The sequence below is a fragment of the Globicephala melas genome, chromosome 2 (assembly GCF_963455315.2).
Source record: "Globicephala melas chromosome 2, mGloMel1.2, whole genome shotgun sequence".
Lineage (NCBI taxonomy): Eukaryota > Metazoa > Chordata > Mammalia > Artiodactyla > Delphinidae > Globicephala > Globicephala melas.
Window position 1 is genome coordinate 740,692 of NC_083315.2, and position 21,012 is coordinate 761,703.

The 21,012-nt window shown below is 42.5% G+C and overlaps 1 protein-coding gene across 5 annotated transcripts in view; it reads right to left on the bottom strand.

Moving 5' to 3' along the window:
- The window catches only part of MPP7 (MAGUK p55 scaffold protein 7), a 413,704-nt gene that overhangs the window by 75,454 nt on the left and 317,238 nt on the right, over positions 1–21,012 (bottom strand). For all 5 annotated transcript variants that reach the window (XM_060291639.1, XM_030832320.2, XM_030832311.2 and 2 more), the window contains 6 exons: positions 16,654–16,785; positions 8,593–8,674; positions 7,987–8,072; positions 6,043–6,117; positions 5,666–5,862; positions 5,126–5,190 (listed from right to left, as the gene is read on the bottom strand). In XM_060291639.1, coding sequence (XP_060147622.1) covers positions 5,126–5,190; positions 5,666–5,862; positions 6,043–6,117; positions 7,987–8,072; positions 8,593–8,674; positions 16,654–16,785 — 637 coding nt within the window. The remainder of the gene's footprint in view (positions 1–5,125; positions 5,191–5,665; positions 5,863–6,042; positions 6,118–7,986; positions 8,073–8,592; positions 8,675–16,653; positions 16,786–21,012) is intronic.

The window sequence follows — 21,012 nt, forward strand, 5'->3', positions numbered from 1 at the left end:
CTGCAGTGATCCATGACCAAAGACCAGACCCCTAACCGCTGATCAACCCTCTTACCTGCATGACGTCGGGTCCCCAGAGACCATACGGCTTAGCACCTCTCAGATGGAAAAGCTAAACACACACCCTGACAGTGTTATCTTTACATAGGTAAGGATATCACAGACGGAACGTAAGCAGCAAGAAACGCCTTGACCTCAACCGTCTCATGGTGTGAACAGTCAGAGGTGCAGTTTACAAGTTAATCCATCTCCACCTCTTTCTACAGGAGCTGCGATCTTCGGCACCTCCCAAAGAGCGTCAGGGGAAAGAAATATTTCCAGTATTTTTAAAACCCCGTATGTTTCTGTTACACATGATCCCACCAATATTAAAAAAATGTTTGACACAGTTTTAGATACAGAAATTTAAGAACATAAGCAATCTATTTGTTCATTTCTGAATTAAATTTATGTGTGAACACGGTAAATAAACATTATCTAAGATGCCAGGAAGAAGGTGCTTATTCAACTTGGAAAGCAGTATTACAACAACCTGTAGAGCAATGATATATATCGTATGCTCAAAAGTCTGGTCTTCCACAACACTGGTGCCATGAAGAATGAATTCACTCTTTTCCTCAACGTTTAAATTCTGTTGTTGGTAGCTTGAGATCTTCAATCCACAAAATACTTGTCTTTGAGTGAATTTGGTGACAGCCTGTTTGAATGGACACCTCTTGCCTGCAGTCACATATTTTCTTTTTTACCCACATGATAACCATCAAAATCGGTTAAAACAAGTTCTAAATTATTTTGTGTCTTTACCTTCTAATTTTTAAAAAGCCAATAAATTGTACATTTTTGATTTCTCGTTTATTTATTACTAGAATTCTATTAGAGCTATTTTGTAAAAGAAAACGTCTTCATTAATATTATTCAATCAGCATTATTAGAAATGTTCAGCTATTTATACTTTGATAACTAAAAAAAGGAAACCAAGCACTGTAAGTAAGTATCATACTTGAACATTCTGCAGTAAAATATGGTACATGAATAAGAACTCGATTTAAATATAAGTTACATCGGATTGAAGTTAAAGTTACTGTTTATGCTACTAAGAAGCTAATTCCTAACTTACATACTTATGTTTCAATAGAAAGGGAACAAACAATATTTCAAGTAATCAAAGAAATTCATATTTCTTTTCAAAGGTTAGGTGCTATCATATGGCTTTGTATATGCAACTGAACTGTAACAATAAGCTTTGGCAGGAAAGTCGTAGGGTAAATTCTATCGACACAAGAACTGCAAGCTGCTAAGTGTCTGTCAGGAGAACTGCCCCTACGTGCTGCTTGAGACATGAGCTAGGCGCTTACTTGGGCCCCAAACACGCACCCCGTGTCCTGCTGAGAACAACCTAAACGTTGGTCACAGCGAGGAACACCTCGTTTGAAGAGCCTGTTTTCTGTATGTGCATTAGATACTCCAAGATTCCTAAGGAGAGGAAATAACCAAGCATCAAGGATGAACACCACCCACACTCAGAGTTCTGCATAAGGGTGCCAGTTGAGAAGCCGGAGGAGGTCGGTACTACCACGGCTTCTGACTTTTTATCCATGGAGCCCGGACCCAGAGCTCTAGCACAAATATAAAGGCAGAGATAACAGTACTGGGGTGCTCCAGTCCTTTCTGACCTCTGTGTGCACGCTAGCTGAAGCCCTACAGCACCAGAGCCATCTTCCATGAACTTTTCCTCCATGAAGACTTCAGTTATGATGATACACTGTGAATCACATAAAGAGTAAAATCCTACTAATACAAAAGCAACCAATTTGTCAAAAAAGTTAACTGGCTAATGACCTTTAAGTCATTATTCTAAACTCATTGCTTAACCAATATCTTCCTAGGTTTTAAGAGCACTTGTGAAATTTAGTGCAGAAAACTTTTATCAACATGAGTATTTTTCATAAATTTATAAACACCAACATGAGAGAATTATTCTTCTTTTAGAAATTTTATATTAAATCAGAAATTTTCTTAAAACCTATTCCATGACTATTCAATGTAATTAAATAGATCGATTATAAAATATATACAGATTTTTTTCAATAAAATAAAATATAAAAATAAAGGATTTTATATCAACTTTCTGCTTTTCTTCATAGTATTATTCTGTAATTTAGCAAAGGGCATGATAACATATGTCCTATTCCAAAAACCTAAGTACCAAAGGTTGAAGTCCAGGAAGTGTTGAGTCAGATGGTCTTTATAAGATTTAGTTACATTAAAAAAAAAAATCACTTTCAGATACACAGGTTACAAAACCAAGTGCTTTTAAATACTTATAAAAATGTTCAGAGCCAGAGACTTCCTTGGCAGTCCGGTCATTAAGACTCCGCGCTTCCAATGCAACGGGCACGGGTTTGATCCCTGGTCAGGGAACTAAGGTCCCCCCACGTGCCACGCAGTGAGGCCAAATGAATAAATTTAAAAAATAAATAAATAAATGTTCAGATCCAGTGCAATGATTTTTGTATAACTTTTGAGTTCAGGGGTTTATGAGACAACATTCAAAGAATTTTAAATGAAATTTCAATTTTTTGAGAAGAAAGACAGTGGCCTTTTATTTAATTTTCACGGAAGTATACGGTCTCTCTGAATGAGGCTGTATTTACTACACGCTGTATTTACTTTGGATAATATCGATCAGATTTATTTTTTTATTTAAAAGTAAAGAACATCTACCTCTGAGAACAAACAATGCATCTCCCAGTGAATCAAAATCTAGGTTAAAAATAGAGAGAAGAAAAGGAAGAAAGGGTGAAAGGACGACCACGTTCCGTAAAGACAAGCCCTGAAACTCAAACACCAGAGTATTAACATATAAAAGAAATTATGTAAATTCATATTAGGGAAATGCAAATCAAAACTACAATGAGGTGTCACTTCACACTGGTTAGAACGGACATCATCAGAAAATCTACAAACAACAAATGCTGGAGAGGGTGTGGAGATAAGGGAACCCTCTTGTACTGTCGGAGGGAATGTATATTGATACAGCCACTATGGAGAACAGTATGGAGGTTCCTTAAAAAACTAAAGTTAGAACTACCATATGACCCAGCAATACCACTACTGGGCATATACCCTGAGAAAACCATAATTCAAAAAGACACATGCACCCCAATGTTCACTGCAGCACTATTTACAACAGCCAGGTCTGGAAGCAACCTACGTGCCCATCAACAGACAAACGGATAAAGAAGACGCAGCACATGTATACAATGGAATATTACTCAGCTATGAAAAGGAACAAAACTGGGTCATTTGTAGAGACGTGGATGGACCTACAGACTGTCATACAGAGTGAAGGAAGTCAGAAAGAGAAAAACAAATATCGTATATTAACGCATATATGTGGAATCTAGGAAAATGGTACAGATGAACTGGTTTGTAAGGCAGAATTAGAGACACAGATGTAGAGAACAAACAATATGGACACCAGGCGGGGAAAGAGGGGTTGGGTGGTGGGGCGGTGGGATGAACTGGGAGATTGGGATCGACGTGTAGACACTGATGTGTATAAAATAGATCACTAGTAAGAACCTGCTATATAAAAAAATAAAATTAAATTAAAAAAAAAGAAATTATGTAAAGACAAAATAGCCTCCATTACAATTAGAGCTCTACGCGCGCGCACACACACACACACACACACACACACACACTCACTCACACACACACTCACTCACACATTTATCCTGAAACCAGTTTGGGGAGAGCTATTAAGAAGACAATCTCTCTACTTTGCACAGTTCTTTAAAACAAAAAAAATACATCAAAAATTTTTAAGTAAGTGAAAATTCATAATTATAACCAATTACACATTTCTAAGTTGCCTAAAACTCAAGCAAATTAGAGTATGGATTCAGATTCGAGTAGAATCCCATTTATTTCATTTTCAAGTTAGACACATTTCATCCCCCATGCACCAAATGTATAAGCAACGTGCAGGCCCCCAAATGTATAAAACCCTCAGAGAGCAGGTCAGGTAGAGGCCGCAGAGCTCCCTTCCACTGGATGAGCTGCCAGTGAAAATGCTTCACACTTAAGAACAATGCAACGTTCTGGTTAAACTTGAAGCTTTCGATGTCGCGGGACACGTGGCATTCTACGACAAGTGTTTTTTCCTTCTGCCCGGACTTAACAGAGCAAGAACAAGCAGGCTTTTGAGTCAGTGCTCTGCTTGAAGCTTGCTTGTGAGATTTATACTCGACTGCAGTTTGGCTCCCTTATAACGTGATTCCTGGGCTCTAGGCTTCCACGAACTGACAGAAATAACAGGAGATGGGAAAAAATGCAACGATACTAAAAACAGATGTTGGTGTGAAATTCCAGGACCATTTATTTGCTTATTTCACCTTTTAACGCACGATTTCTATGCTGAAAACAAAAGGGCTTTTTTTTTTTTTTAACTCTTAAACTACCTAGAACCATGAAGCAGAGAAGATAAAGTAGGATGGGGACTCACAAGAGGTGGGAGGTGAGAAGTAAAGAGAATCTGAGAGAAGGCTGGGTTAAAAGAAAAACCATTCTTTTCCAGTAATCCTACATCATCGTTTTTCTTATTCCTGTTTTCTTTTAATCTAGTTTGGTAATAACTCTGAACAGACCGGGTGAAGGTCAGAGTTACTGTGATGTCAAAAATAAGCAAGGAAGAAAGCAGAACAAGAATGACCGTTTTAGGCACAATTGCTTTTGTGCCCTAGAAAGTGATGGATTTTTTTCCTCCAATCTTTACCGAGAAAAATCTTATCCAAACCTCCTAGCTTTAGAGAAATCAGAGTTGCCTTTTAGGTTACATTATAAAATACCTAAATTCAGAATCAAAGAGAGCTGTAGTTATTAGCTTTCTTCTTACAGAGTGAGTCATGGGTTTATTATAAACAACCCCAAACACCCCTTTCTTCAAAAGATTCACTTTCCTATTCCCACTATGAATTTGTTCCTTGTTGGTTCTTGTGAAATGATGATCCAAACGCTATCACAGGTAATAGGACCTCTTATTCTACCACAAACACCTGCTGTCACAGTCAAAAGTAAACAGCAAGACTTAGTTACTCTGCATTCTGATTAACAAACTTACATGATTTCCTGTTGGAAACTTGCAGGGGCTGGACTAATATTTCTGGTCGTCTCAGAGCCAATCTCCTGGGGGAAAAGAAGGTCAATATGCCTATCAATTTTCAGTACAGATCCAAGATTAACATAACACCAAAATATTAAAAGCCTTAAGAAAAAAATGGAACGTTGGAGGAAAAAATGAACACAATGCAATCTACTCAAATTAAGAAATAAATCCTCTACTTTCAAATTTTCATAAATTCTCCCCACTCTGAAATCACTCTTCTTTATTTTTCCATCTTTCACATCAATACAGTTTCAGATATTAATGTGCTATTTTCCATTTGTTTCGTAACAAAAACTGAATATGACCTGAGAGTGTCATATTATTTTTGGTCATTATTCATGCTTCGTTAGACAAAACAGAAACCCAAACCTGAGGGATAAGGAATTCTAAGGCAAGGTTTTAGTGCTTCTTCTATCACAAGTATGCTGGAATGGTACTTTGCAGAGAACAAAAGGTCAGCTGAAGACAGGCCATGATTCTGTGCCAGGAACTCACCTTTCCTGGAAATGCTTTGAGGGAATCAAGCCTGCTCTGGGATTGGCATCTCCTTCGTGCTTCGCCTGCCACCATGTTGCATCATCCTGGCTCATAATCTGAAGAATATCTCCCTTTTTGAAAGAAAGCCCAGCTTCCTTACATGGAATTGCTTTATCCTCATTAGGGTCATAGTCAAAGAGGGCTTTGATAAACATCTGGAAGAAAGTTCCGTTTCAGATGCATAAATATAAAAAAATAAATGTGAAGTGGCCAACATTCTTCTAACTCTGATTGATTTAAGAAACAGAATATTAAGATAAACTTGTTGTGTTCCATTTAGTAAATGGAAAAACATTGGTTCCCACAAAAAAAAAAGGTTTCTGAGGAACGGTTACCTTGCCCTCCTTTGATGGTGTGTCCTCCTTGATGCTGGGTATAATCTTGAATGTGATTGCGCCCTGAGACTGAGCCTGATGTCAGAGGAAAGAAAGAGTTATAAGAAGACCGCTGGAGCCAAGGAGGAAGAAAGTCAAATAGGCAGAAAATGAAACGATTCTAAAAATTTACAAGCTTGGGGTTTCTACTACTTAGACAGAACAAACCGAGGAAACTATTTTTGTAGAAATTCCTGTAACGTGAGAGGCACTAAAGTTTGTCAAATAAGTTAAAAAACATTAACCACTAAACCACTTTTACCTCTTGTGCACTTTTAAAATGCCGATGAATGTATTACCATCCATGTTGAGTTACTTCAAAATAGAAAGAATATGCACAGTGCCTTAAACAGGATTAAATGGCAAGAACAGACCGTGTGCAAGGTTCAGACCGCTGCATCTAAGGCTCAGCAGCCAGGTTTCAGGGACAAAATTCCTACAACTACCAGTAATGTGGCTATAAATACATGATTCAATTAGTTGCGATGCTCATCAGAAAAATAATGAAAAACACTCATCTCTATTATATTCTGGTTAGTAAGAGAAGTACCAAATGTAGCAGATTAATTAAAAGATGAAAAGATTGTCCATTCTAATTTAATTAAAGCAAGCAACAATACCCCAAATTCTTTGCTGACTACCTCAGACAAGGGTAGGTCTTCCTATCAGGGACCTGCTGTGGAGCACAGGGAACTCTACTCAATATTGTGTAATAACCTACAATGGAAAAGAAGCTGAAAAAGGATATACATATGTATATACGTGTGTGTGTGTGTGTGTGTGTGTGTGTAACTGAATCACTTTGCTGTACACCTGAAACTAACACGACATTGCAAAGTAACTATACTTCAAAAAAATTGTTTTTAAATAGTAGGTCTGCCTTTAACACACCCTTACGTCATTCTTTCTCTCTTTTTAGCATTTGTCATAACCATATCTATGTAATTACTTACCCAATTATTTCTTAATGTCTGTTACCCTCACTAAATGGTAAGCTCTGTGAAAGCACTAAGTACGTATTTAGGAGGACAGGCGGACAGGGAGGAAAGGCGAGAGGGGGAGGGGCGGTGGACCTCCCTGAGGCTCTCGCTATCAGTGTGTGCTGGTGGCCAGGACTCCATTTTGTTAAGAAGGCCCTGATTGATACCGTCTGCCGGTTTCCATGGTGTGAATACTTCCATCACAGCCAGTTTCAATGTAGCAGCATGAAGTCACTGAAAGCCAGGATGGGAAAAGCTGCACTGAACCAGCTTCTGTCAGCATATGGAAGCAGCTCCAGTGCAGCAGAGACTCACATAAAATGGGGGTTTAATAGTAGAAATATCAGAATTTTATAAAGGAGTGATTTCAAAATGGTAATATCACTGTTACTGCTTATCATAGAAGTAACTCACTAACCTTATTAAGAATTTATATAATACTAAATGGCATAAGTAGAAAGAAAGGAAGTCTTCCCTATAATCCCTTCCCCTTCTTCTAGTTTGTGTGTGTGTGTGTTAATGCAGGTGTCCCCGACCCCCGGGCCATGGACCGTAACAGTCCGTGGCCTGTTAGGAACCGGGCCGCACAGCAGGAGGCGAGGGGCGGTTGAGTGAGCGAAGCCATGCCATGTATTAAGGACCTAATCTGAGATGGGCCCTGTCAAACTCGTGATCTACATTGGCTCATTTAACGCTCCAGACACTCCAGTGAGAGAGTTACCACTTCTTATTCTCATTCTGTAGATGAAAACAGGGAGGAAATAAAGAGATTAAGGTATTTTCCAAGGACATAAGGGGGATTAAGTAACAGCGCTGGATCCAAACCCTGGACTATTAAATCCAAATCCTGTGTTCACAACCAGGTCTGAAATACAGTGATTCAACCTCATTTTCACTGCAGTTTTTAAGTAAATGTTCAGCTTACCAAGATCTGAATGATTTCCTCAGGGCTTTTATCCTCGACAGGTATCCCATTCACTTCCCTAAGTTCATCGCCAACGTGAATAAGACCTGAGAAATCGCAAATTCAGAAAGTAAGCAGTGTTACGTACAAAAGAAGCGGTGGTTTGCAGTGTGCCCATCCTGAAAGCACCGTGTGGTACCCTCAGTGCACATCCCAGGCCTCTGAGGTTTCAGAGGCTGCGGCTCCAGCCTCGCCCAGGCCGTAACATCACAACGCTGCCAAAGCAACAGCAGAGGCATCTCAGTCTTTTTCTAGAGATGCACATTACTTTCATTTTAAGATAAATTTTTAAAAGGCTGTGTGCTTTCAGTAGTACTTTTCAAATCAGAAACACTGAACTAAGTCTTAATATAACCTTGGAAGCCTATATAAGCTAAGACCGTAAAGTATTCTAGAATGAAATTTACCATCTAAATAGGTTCCCACATTTTAACACAGAGTACGATATCTTATTACTGTTTTGTTGTATTGTATCAAAAGACTGTTATCCTCTTAGCTACATCCCGGAAATGTGACACACAAAATCCACGCGCCCCGTCCACGCCCGCCTAACGTTCAAACTCTCACCACTTCTGTCTGCAGCTCCTCCTCTCATGATTCTGGCCACAACCACGGCCCCGGTGGGCTCATCTTTCTTAATGGTAGCTCCCTTTTAAGGAAAAAAATAGTATCTGTGGGTAAATGTGTGTACTGGGTGGTAGGAAAGAAATAAGGACAGAAATAAGGACATTCATCTGGAAAAAGTAAAAACGCTACAAAAAGTAAAGGAAGGGGGAACAGAAGTCGTGCCATTTGCTCACAAATACTTATCACTAGACACACAACTTTCTACCACACAGATCGTCTAAGGTTTTCAGCACAAAGACTTTTGAAACCTTTAATCTCCTCAGTACTATGCAAAATGTACAAATATCTTCTTTCCATTGTAATACCTTGTATTTGAATACTATTTGCTTTTACCCTTTTAGAGCGCTTCCTCATTTCAGTTTATCTTTACAATACCCTGTGAGAAGGTAGACTAAACAGAGAAGGTGAAGTGAAGAGAAAAAAGATTATATAAACTAGAAAACTAAAACCCAGATCACCTGACCTTTAGTTCAGTGATCCTTCTGTTACACTATTACATTACAGTAAAGGAACTCAGCAGTGATAATAAAGAAAGTGGGGGGGGGGGGAAAAACATCTGTTACTCCGAGGTTTTTATGTAATAGGACTGCACCTAGGTACAAATGGAACTAACATTTTGGCGTGAGATTAGGAAACAGTTTCAAAAAGAACCCAGAAATTCTTTACTTATGCATGTTCAGAAGCACATTAACTGCATGCTGTTCGTCAGAACATCAGGTACACACGGTTACTCTGAACGCCTTTTCATGACTTTGCTTCCAAGAAACTGGCAGTGGTTTAGACGGGCCACCAACATCACACCACGCGCTGAAGAGGTGCACGTGAGGTGGAGGCAGGGCGCACCCCCAAGAAGGTGGAATTCTTCTCGCGTTCGCCAATAAACACGTGTACAGCATTACCAAATAGATATGGAAACAAAATTAGGAATCCATTTGTAGTAAGTGCTTTCTATATGACGTTTTATTTTGTATATGACAGCTATCAAATACATATCTAATAGCAAAAAAATTAAATAATTAAGTGTTACGATAATTTTGTGGCATTTTTCCTCACCTACGCATGCATTCAAGGCCGAAGACTTGAATGGGTATCTCTCCATGGTCATAAACCTTAGACTCTTCAATTACTGGTATTTTCTGCTTTTAAACAAATAACTTGTAGCCAAGATGACTGGAAATGTAATATCCTTAATAGAACTAATTAGTGTAATTAGATCGACTTTCACTTTCTTTAACAATGTGTCTCAAACTCTCGCACCAAAGTACGCCTAATGTCATAAGGGTCTAGTTATCTAATTTAAGATTACTTATCTGTATTTTATAGATGAGAAATTGAATGCCAAATGGTTATAATTTGCCTGAGATCAGACAACTAGTATGCAGTAACGTCAGAACCTGTCTGAGGCACATTGATGAGAATCGCTTTCGTAACCGCTGCTTTTGCAGATGCAGAGCATCGATTCTCCCCTCCTGGTGTGCGCCTGCTGTACCCCCACGTCAAGTGGTGAAATGGTTCTGGGGCACCTAAGGCTGTGAGAAGACTTGCAGCCAACTTTCTGGAACTCTTGAAATGCTGGCTCTGTGGGAAGTCAGCCACCATGGAAGAGATCACGTGTACAGCCATGCTGTGAGGGGGCCCAAGCCAGCCAGGTGGAGATGCCACTTGTTAAAAGAGATGCCTGACCAGCCCCCAGCTTCCCAGCCACCCAGCCCAGACACCAGTCCTGGGGATGAAGGAACCCTCAGGTGCCTCCAGTCTCAGCCCCTGTCTAACTACGCAGGAGGGACTCTAAGGAAAAACTGCCCACCTGAGCCTGTCAACCTCCAAAACCGAGAGAGATAATATTATTGTTTTAGCTACAAACTTTGGGTGGTGGTTTGTAACACGAAATTAGGTAACAAATGTCCTGCTCCACCTTGGATGACAGTTTTTCAGTATGGAACCATCCAGTCTGCTGTGCTCAGTGAAGTTGATAAATGTTTACTGAGAACCCACTATGTGCCAGCTTCTGGTCTAAGGGTTTCTGACACATTGCTGAAAAAAAAAAGAAACCCAGGCGTTTCTTCCCCCTCATGGAGCTTACATTCTCACAGGGGAGACAGACAACAGACAGAAGATGAAACAATTAGATCTATCCTACAGCACGTTAGAAGGTGGTAAAAACTACGGAGGGGGTAGGGCAGGGAGAGGGAAGACAGCATATGAAGACTCCGCTCTCAACGAAAAGGCTGGAAGGAGATGAAGGAGTTACCCAAAGCGAAAGAACAGGGCAAAATGGACGATCAGAGAAGCACAAAGAAGCCACTGTGTCTGGGGCAACGTAAAAGGGGAGAAGCAGCAGCAGGTGGGTCAGGGAGTCGGAGCGCGCAGCACTCTGTAGGTCCCCGGGAGGATTCTGGACTGAGCTGCAAAACAAACAGGGAGAACCTGCACAGCGGCAGTGACATGATCCGGAAGGACCCCTCCACCTGCCGTAAGAAGAGAATGAAGGAGGGCTTCCCTGGTGGCGCAGTGGTTGAGAGTCCGCCTGCCGATGCAGGGGACGCGGGTTCGTGCCCCGGTCCGGGAAGATCCCACATGCCGCGGAGCGGCTGGGCCCGTGAGCCATGGCCGCTGAGCCTGCGCGTCCGGAGCCTGTGCTCCGCAACGGGAGAGGCCACTGCGGTGAGAGGCCCGCGTACCGCAAAAAAAACAAAACAAAAAAAAAGCAAACAAGGAGGCGGCTGTCACAACAATCGAGGGCAAAGATGCTGGAGGCCTGGATCTGACGGTCAGGAAGAGCCGTGAGGAAAAGTGGGCCAGGTGTGTTGGAATATACTGGTAGGGCTGAAAGGATTTCCCAGTGGACCGGAAATGGGATGTGAAAGAAAGAGAGGTATCACAGGTAGACTCTATGGCTCCTGGCTGCATAACTGCAGAGATGGGATTGTCCATCATTGAGAGGGGGAACCACAGGGCTGGACCAGACTGTCTACTTGCAGACACGTGAAGACTGAGATGCCTGCTACGTCCAAATGGAGACACTGGGCAGACGGATGGACGTGCAAATTTAAAGATCGGACGAAAGGTCCGGAAGGAAAAGGGGCCTGGGGGTCCCTGGCACATAAATGGTTTTTAAAGCCAGGGGCTGAAAGAAATCACTTCCAGGGTGTGCGGAGGGAGAAAAGCACTCCAACACTTACAGGACTTGTTATAGGCCCTGAAATATACTTACCTATGGCTACAGATAGGACCTTGAAATAGACATGCTTGCTCTCTGCTGATTCTACCTCCCCGTGCAGGGTAAACCACGGACCTGAGAAACGGTCTCTCACTTTCTACAGGATACCAGCACTTGACTCAATCTTCTTTTTGATCCCTACATTCTTTTTTTTTTTTTGCGGTACGCGGGCCACTCACTGCTGTGGCCTCTCCCGTTGCGGAGCACAGGCTCCGGACGTGCAGGCTCAGTGGCCATGGCTCACGCGCCCAGCCGCTCCGCGGCATGTGGGATCTTCCCGGACCGGGGCACGAACCCATGTCCCCTGCATCGACAGGCGGACTCTCAACCACTGCGCCACCAGGGAAGCCCTGATCCCTACATTCTTGAACACTTTCTATTTCCACATTGCTTTCCAAACCCTTATTATCACAATTCCTTGATGTATTCCTAGGGCAATGTACTAGAAATAAGATCAAAACCCAGTAACATAGAGCACGTTTCATGTGATACTGCACAAAAGTCGACATTCTGACGGTACAGTCTGAGATGAAATATAAATTAAAATGGAATCTAATGTTTTAATACTTAGAAATTTTTTCCATAATTATTTTAAATTTATTCTATGTGATTTTGATGACAGAGTGTAGACAGCTTTAGGCTAGACTGAGAAGTTAACATTCTGGTTAGACTTTTCTTGTTACTTCTGTAAAATGGTTTAGAAACAAGAAGCATTAAGACGCAAATAAAAACTGTCCCTCAGAGACCACTGCCAACGCCCTACGGCCTCCTTAAAGAGGTGGCACGGTCAATTCCAGGTCGGACTTCTGAAACAAGGGCTTTCATGTACGGCTGACCAAACCCTGGCGTCAAGAAGGCCTGCGACACGTTTTACAACCTATTTGATTCCCAGGCCCGACCTGAAGCTACGACGTGGACTCCTGGGGGCAGAGGCCCTACAGTCTGCGTCTGAAGTAAGCGTCTCAGGTAACCCTAGTAATACCAGAGTCTGAGAACCCCTGTTCTAAAAGAAGTAGAAGGAAAATCCATGCAAGAAACACTGAAAATTAAGGCTCATAGCCCACACATTCACTAAGAGAATTTCATTTTCTTCAGCCGGTCTAAAAATTACTCTTCTGGATATAACAGGTATAAATTGCTCCGAACTCACAGGGAGGGAGAACAGCCCTGTTCCTTGCGACCTGACCAGTTCCCTTGTCCCCTTCTCGCAATTCTTTCATCCATCCCTCCCCTCAAACTATCACCCCTGCTCCTTTCCATTCCCAAATACCGACATGGTCTGTGTTCACTGCCTCTCCCCCAGGAAACCATGCTCCCTGTAAATCTAGCTGTCAGCTAGCTTCTACCTGATCATTCTGGGTCACGTTCATTTGATGCCGGCATAATGCAAAGAACCTAACACAGCATTTCGAACACATCAGATGTCAGTGGTGTTCCAAACACTCACACAAGAAAGAGGCTTATCTCCTGATTTCTGATCAGGAGCCGGAGGCTGCAATGCATGACTTGCGGCTACAAGGATGCAGAGCAAACCTCCCCCGAGGTCACCTAATGCAAGCTCGGCGCTTATTTTGGCACGTTACCCCTCGGCCTGACGACAAAATCACATTCTGAACCGTTTGCCAGCTCCTGACCATCCGTCCACGTGCTGGAATTTCACGTCAGCCTGGCTTCCCTCACTTGACGATTTCTGAGTCTTACTACTCAGACCCATTCTCCCAAAGATGCCTTAGACTCTATATTTTCTCTTGGTCTTTGCTTCCCCTGGACCCCCTTCGGCAGCTGTGGCTTTTCCAATGATCTCCCCAAAATGACAGAAGACAATTGACAAATATAAAATGATGAGTTTGTTAAAAATAAATACTTTCCATTTTTCTGGGTCGTGCATTTTTTAAACTATAAATTTATTCACCCAATAATCTTTCTTCACTTTCACAATAATTGTCAAACTAAAGAAAATACAGTAATTACGCATTTGGATGAAGAAAAGTTCAAGACGAGTAATTCTCACTTGATTCCATGTTCCAGCGTTAAAACAATATTTAAAATCTTAATACTTTTTTCAGGAGTCCCAACAAATAATTTTGGGAATTTCTTCATCCCAGTTAGAGGTTCTGTTTTCTACATGAAGTTCTTATTTATTTTTAATACATCCCCTTGAACAAAAATCATGCAATCAAATTGTGGCTCACCAGGAATGCGAAGAGCCAGTGACTAAAATAATTTTTTAAAGTACTCAAAATTACTTTAAATTGCATTAAATACAGAAAATGAAACCTAGAGTTTAAAGAAGTTAACTGCATATGTTGGCAAAAAAAAACCTTTGGCTAATTTACTTCTTTTAAAAAATAAATTTATATATTTGTTTGTTTATGGCTGTGTTGGGTCTTTGTTGCCACGTGCAAGCTTCTCATTGCGGTGGCTTCTCTTGTTGCCAAGCACGGGCTCTAGGCTCGTGGGCTTCAGTAGTTGCGGCTCACGGGCTCTAGAGCGCAGGCTCAGTAGTTGTGGTGCACGGACATAGATGCTCTGTGGCATGCGGGATCTTCCCGGACCAGGGCTCGAACCCGTGTCCACTGCATTGGCAGGCAGATTCTTAACCTCTGCACCACCAGGGAAGTTCCCCAGTTTCTCATTTTTAAACTATGAATTTAATGTATTATATAAACTATAACAAAAGAGAGCTAATGACCAAGAATTATCACCTCAAAGTTAGGTCTAATTATTTCAGTTGTTACATGCTTGTTATGAGCTAAAGGGTGTGATTTATTCAGTAACAGACTGTGAAAACACAACTTTACATTATTTTATATACTTCATTGAATTTCTTTTTAAATTGAAACTAATTTACAGCAGGTCCAGTTAAAATTTTTGAGAAATCCCCACGCAGTACATGCCTAATTTCTCTGATTAACATCTGAAGATCTTCTTCGATCAGGAAGCACGGAACTTAAATGTTGCTGATGCCTGTTTAAATGTCAGCTCACCAAAGCAACACACCAAAAACCACCACCTCTGGAAAACTATGACTGATCAAACAAATTGTTAGCAATGAATTACTGATCTCCTCAAGATGGCCAGTCTTTGAATTCTCTCTCTAAGAGAGTGAATTTGTCAAAACAGAAACATACTTCTTATTGGCAGATACACAGAACCCACCCAGGATTAGTCACTTTATGGTGACAGGTCCCAGGAGAGCTCTTTCTCCATCTAGTCTGCGTACCATCTACCTGCACGATAAAGACCAAGACATACTTAGGTTACCAGCAGAGAGTTATAACCACAGGCGAAAAGCGTTAGTGTATGATCTAAACCAAACAACCTTAACCAGGGCTACAGGGAGCCTTAGAGCACCCACCGATGAGCTTCGGGGGCTCAAGCATCCTTCTGTGATAAGCAAAGTTATCCGTACATTGTTCTGGGTAAGAGTGTCCAATGTATTTATTAACATACCACAGTTGCCTTTAAACGAAAGAAGAAGATAAAAAGTACCAAAAAGTATAAAGACAGAATGTGGTATAGAAGAAAAAACTAGTGTTTGAAGCAAGAGAGTCAAGTTTAGATCTCAATAGCTGTGCTACTGTGGGTTAAGTTGCTTTCGTTCTTTGAATATCAGTTTCTTAGTCTGTAAAAACCAAAAAATGGTACCAGCTGTGAGGATTAACTATAATCAGTATGTAGAGTATATAACACAGTGCCCAGCAACTATTGTATGACTAACCGCCATTTGCCTTAAGAACACAAAAATGTTTTAACTGGAATAAATGGGCCACAACACATTTAAAGCCAACTGCTAGGCTGTGACATTTACCTTCCTTTTGAATATAGTTTCATATGGATACACTCTGTACTCATTTCCTCTTGCTGCTGTGAACAAATGTCCACAAACTTAGTGGCTTCCTAGAACACAAATTCATTATCTTACAGGTCTGGAGGTATCGATAGGAAGGCAAAAGTGGGTATTACAGGCCCAAATCAAGGTGCCAGCAGGGCGGCATTGGTCCTGGAGGATCTAGGGAAGAATCCGGTCCTTGCCTGTCCCAGTTTCTAGACACTTCTGGCGTCCCTTGGCTCTCGGCCACATCACTCCCACCCTTGCTTTCACCATCACATCTTTCTGTACCTCTGACCCCCTGCTTCCCTCTTTCCCATTAATGAGAACCCTCGTGACTTGCCGCCTGATGACCCAAGAGACTCTCGCCGTCTCCAGATCCCTAACTACTCATGAAAAGCTCCCTGTGTCTTTTAAGGTAACATATCCACAGGTTCTGAAGATGAGGACACGACATCACCGCGGGCTGGTGCGAGGCATTAGTCGGCCTGCCCCAGACCTTGACATGGTTCAGCACTGTATAAATTCTGGGGCTAAAACAAATGGTTACATCTACATTTTGAAATACCGGATACCTGATTAATTTCTCCTCGTCACTTTAAAATCCATCAGCTTTCTAGAAAAGCCATAAGCCATTATTTTTAGTTGCACTTCTAAATCTCACATCAGCTGTAACTGGTGCACGTTATGCTGTCTTTTATAAATGTCAACAAGTCACATTTTAAAAACTACTCCTATTTATAACCAGAAGAATGCCTGCCATTTTATCTGGCTCCATTTTAATTTCTCTAAATCCCATGCTTTAGGTGTGAATGCTCCATTTATTTCAAAGTTCAGGACACAGAGGAAGTACATTTTAAAGAGAGGAATCAGCGGTATGTGCCCATCAGACGTGGCTTCATCATGGCATCTACTCGTAGCTGAGCATAAAACGTAGCCCAGAACTCACCAGCGGTTCTCGGTTCTTGACCAGACGGATGATTTTCACCGAGTCCTCCTCCTCATCAATATCATCAGGCATAGGAGGCAACACGGGATCATAGTTCTTCAGAGCCACAGTATCGTGCACAGAGAGCAAAGCCTACAAAGTCCAAGGGAAAAAGTGTTACAGTAGTTGGACGTGTTTGGCGTTTTACACTTGACCACAGTATAAGGAAAATCAAACTGACGGTCCAGTCCTGCCACAGCAACCGTAAGAAGGCAACTACTTGGGAAGGAGCCTCTGCAAACGGGGCGAGGGGAAGCTGCAGAGCAACAGAGGCAACCCTACTCGGCCACAGGGTGCGGCAGGCGTCAGCGTAAAGCGTCTGCCAGCGCGAGCGTCCTCCGGTTCATCCGAACAGAAGTGGCAGCTGGGGGGTCGCCGAGGGACTGTTACTTTTGCAAGGAGGGAGAAAAAGGAGGCTACAGATAGACTGCCAATGGGCTGGCAGGTGTCAGGCAACGACGCATGTCTTTTTTTCTCTTTCCTTCTGTTAGCAGAAAACACAAAAAGAACTGCTCAATACAGCTGACTAGTTTTCATTCTTCTGTGATTTTTCTCACTTTTAAATTTTTGATGTAATAGCCGACTGTGTGTATAAAAGAATAAAATCAAAGTATTTCTAGTCATGACGGCTGTGGTGGTGAAACTCCACAGAACGGTCATATTGTCATTAGAGACCAAAGATGAGGATAACGTGACATGTCACTATATTGGGGGTGGGTGGGTCTAGACTTTTAACTGATGTGTTCCCTAATCGGCAGCACCAGGACGCACCGATTACTCCAGCCAGAGCCTTGAAATCCCCCTGACCTATACCCCCACCCTGTTAAATCTGCTTCCACAGTGTAAGCTAACATGTTATCTTCTCTCCGGTCCAGAGCAGATGGTGGCCAACTGTGCCACCTGTTTTCGTAAGTGAAGCTTTCCTGGAACACAGCCATGCCTGTCCACTGATGTGTGCCTTATGGCGCCTGCCGTGCTACAGTGAGAACCTGAGTACAAGCACCAGACACTTTTCCATAAAAAAGCTGGCAGACCCTTGGTCTAGATCATTGATCATCATCTTTCACCTGGAGCATTTTTACCTGGAGCCTTTCATGGTCCACCTGCATTCACCTTGGGCTCATTTTCACATTCCTGATTCACAGTGTGTCCAGAGTAATTACTTTTTTTTTTTTTTTGCGGTACGCGGGCCTCTCACTGTTGCGGCCTCTCCCGTCGCGGAGCACAGGCTCCGGACGCGCAGGCTCAGCGGCCATGGCTCACGGGCCCAGCCGCTCCGCGGCATGTGGGATCTTCCCGGACCGGGGCACGAACCCGTGTCCCCTGCATTGACAGGCGGACTCTCAACCACTGAGCCACCAGGGAAGCCCCCAGAGTAATTACTTTGAAACTCAGAGTAACTCACGTAAGTGGTCTACTAAGAACTCTCCTACCCACCCACTGGTTTGGGACGAAAAGCAAGTCCTAGTCTTGTATTTTCCCTCCAACTCTGTCTCATACCCACTGTCCTCCTCACTCAGTTTAAATACCTGGCTTCTTTCTCACAGAGGCGTGGCCCAAACATCCAATATACATGTAGACGCCGGGTTACGTGGTCTCATAGCACCATCTTCTTTGCCTTCATACATGCTCATAATGTTTAACCATGTTTCCATTTTTATGCACATATATTTAATATCTGCTATCTACTGAAACAGAAGCTCCAAGATGGCGAAGAAACGGTCTCTAAATTAAGCTTTCTTACTGACTATAACATATACGCGGAAAAGCTCACAATTCATATGCATACGGCACGAAGAACCTTCAAAAATGAGTATGTCCCTGTAAATATCACTCAAGCAAGAAACACAACATTCACTGAGCCCCACGGGCCCCTAAGCATGCTCCTTCCTAGTCACCGTGGCCTCTATTCCGCTGAAGGTGTAGTTTTGCCTCTATTTAAATACCGCATAATGGGATCTTCCTTTTTTCCCTGACATTTAGTGAGTTTTGTCCATGCGGTCACTGGTAGCCATTCCTTTTTTCATGGCTGTACAGTACTCCAACATGTACGTATTTCATAGTTTCTTTACCCATTATGCCTCTGAGGGACACGTAGGCTGTTTTCAGCTCTTGGCTATCATAAACAGTGCTGCGGTAAATACTTCATATCAGCTGATGCATACACACGCAAATCTGGGTTAAGTGTATTTAAGGGTGGAAGTCTAGGTCATTCAACACAGGCAGACCAGACAAAGTGGTCGTTCCAGCTCCTCTCCCACCAACAGCTTATGTGAGTTTTAGCTGCATCAAGGGATCCACCAATTCACAGTAGTTTAAATCTGGCCATTCTGAGTACACAGTGTTATCTTCTCGTGGTTGAAATTTCATCTTTCTTATAACTCATGATATCTTTTTTCTTTGCTGTTCAAATGAAAGCATTTCTTTTTATAAACGTTTTTCTCCAGCCAGTATATCTCTAATGGCACTTAAGAAACAAAATTAAAAAAAAAAAAGTCTGTATTTCATCTTGTGCCAAGTTAAAAGAATATCCAGTAGCTTCCACTTCCTGTTTTAGACTGTTATTACCATTACTTTATATTCTCTTGGTATAAAAATATGCTTTAAAAAAATCCCAAACTAACACATAAACAAGCAACACAGGTACCAGCATATCCTTATAAACATAAACATGACCAATGCTCACAAGTCAGGCAAGACAGGAATGGCATCTTGGATGCTGGATTCATGGGCAGCGGCAGGCAGTGCAAGAATGTTTCTGGAAAACCGTCAGTCCTGGTTTTCAGCACAGGAGAACCTCTCATTTCACGGTGCACGTTTCACAGTATTACAAAACCACCACCTTGTCTACTTGATTAAAACCTGGGGAGTGACAAGGCACAGAAGCGCCCTGGGGCCCCACACGGCCAGCGGGCCCAGCCCCGCGGTCTGACCGGAGGCCTGGGACCCGCTGCCAGATGCTGCCCTCTGCAGACGCAGCGAGGGTTTCCATGGACTCCAGGAGCGCGTGTCCCCGGCGTGGATAACACACTCTAACGATGATCAGGTGGGGGAGGTGAGCTCCTCTGAATCACGCGTGGGATCGGTCCCAGACTCAGTGGAACGCCGTCCTCTCCAGGGCCTGGGCTTCAGGTGACCGGCTGAACGGCGAAGGGTCTTCCTCTCTTGTCCGTGCAGTTTCTCAGCCTCCTGCTGCTTCTTCTGCTGTTCTAACTCCTTTAATGTAAATGTCAATTGTTTGCTGCCAACCGTGGTGTCTGATACACCTGATGTCCCATTTTTCGCTTGGAGTTTCAACCGGTCTTCAAGGGTTTTATTCATCACGATACCTTCTTTCGTGAAATGCCTGTTCAAGATCCTTGCACATTGTTCTGTTCCATCTGTCTTTGTCTTCTTGACCTGTAAGAGTCCTTTATAACACGCTGGATCCAAGCCTTTGTCGGTTACAGGTGCCACAAACGCATTCTCCCACTTCGTGGCTCTCACTTCCTCATTAGTGTTCTCTGATCAAAAAAGGGTCCAAATGAATGAACCCAATAATATTTTTTTCCTGTATGGTTGGTGCTTTTCTTGGTGTCCAACAAAGTTTCAAAGGGACAGAATGAAGAGTGTCATCAGATGATAAAATATTACCTGAAGATATAATAGCTGCAAAGTTTTGACAACTGATGAGAAACAGTCTGAAGATTCAGGAACTCCAATGGATCCTTTAGGAAGCAGGAACAATAAAAAATAACCCACGCTTACATACATCATAGTGAAATGACAGAATGCCAGAGACAGAAAGTAGTCCTTCAAAATATCAGAGAGAAAAACACAGATCATCAGGAAGGAAAGAAAAAAAGGTAATTGAGAACTGACTGAGCAAGCAGCAAGACCACTGAAGAGAGTTAAAACACCTTGAAAGCGCTTAGGAAGAAAAGAACAGTCAGCCCAGAATTGTGTATCCAGCAAAAGTACAGCTCAAGAACGAGGATGAGAGGGCTTCCCTGGTGGCGCAGGGGTTGAGAGTCCGCCTGCCGATGCCGGGGACATGGGTTCGTGCCCCGGTCCGGGAAGATCCCACATGCTGCGGAGCGGCTGGGCCCGCGAGCCATGGCCGCTGAGCCTGCGCGTCCGGAGCCTGTGCTCCGCAACGGGAGAGGCCACAACAGTGAGAGGCCTGCGTACCACAAGAAAAAGAAAAAAATGAGGATGAGAACCAAGGTGAAGTTAACAGGGACCCACTGGAGAAAACTTAAAAAAAAAAAAAAAAAAGATAATGAAGCAATGGTTTTTGAAGACACTGGACATGAGACAAGGAAAGACAGTGACCACTGA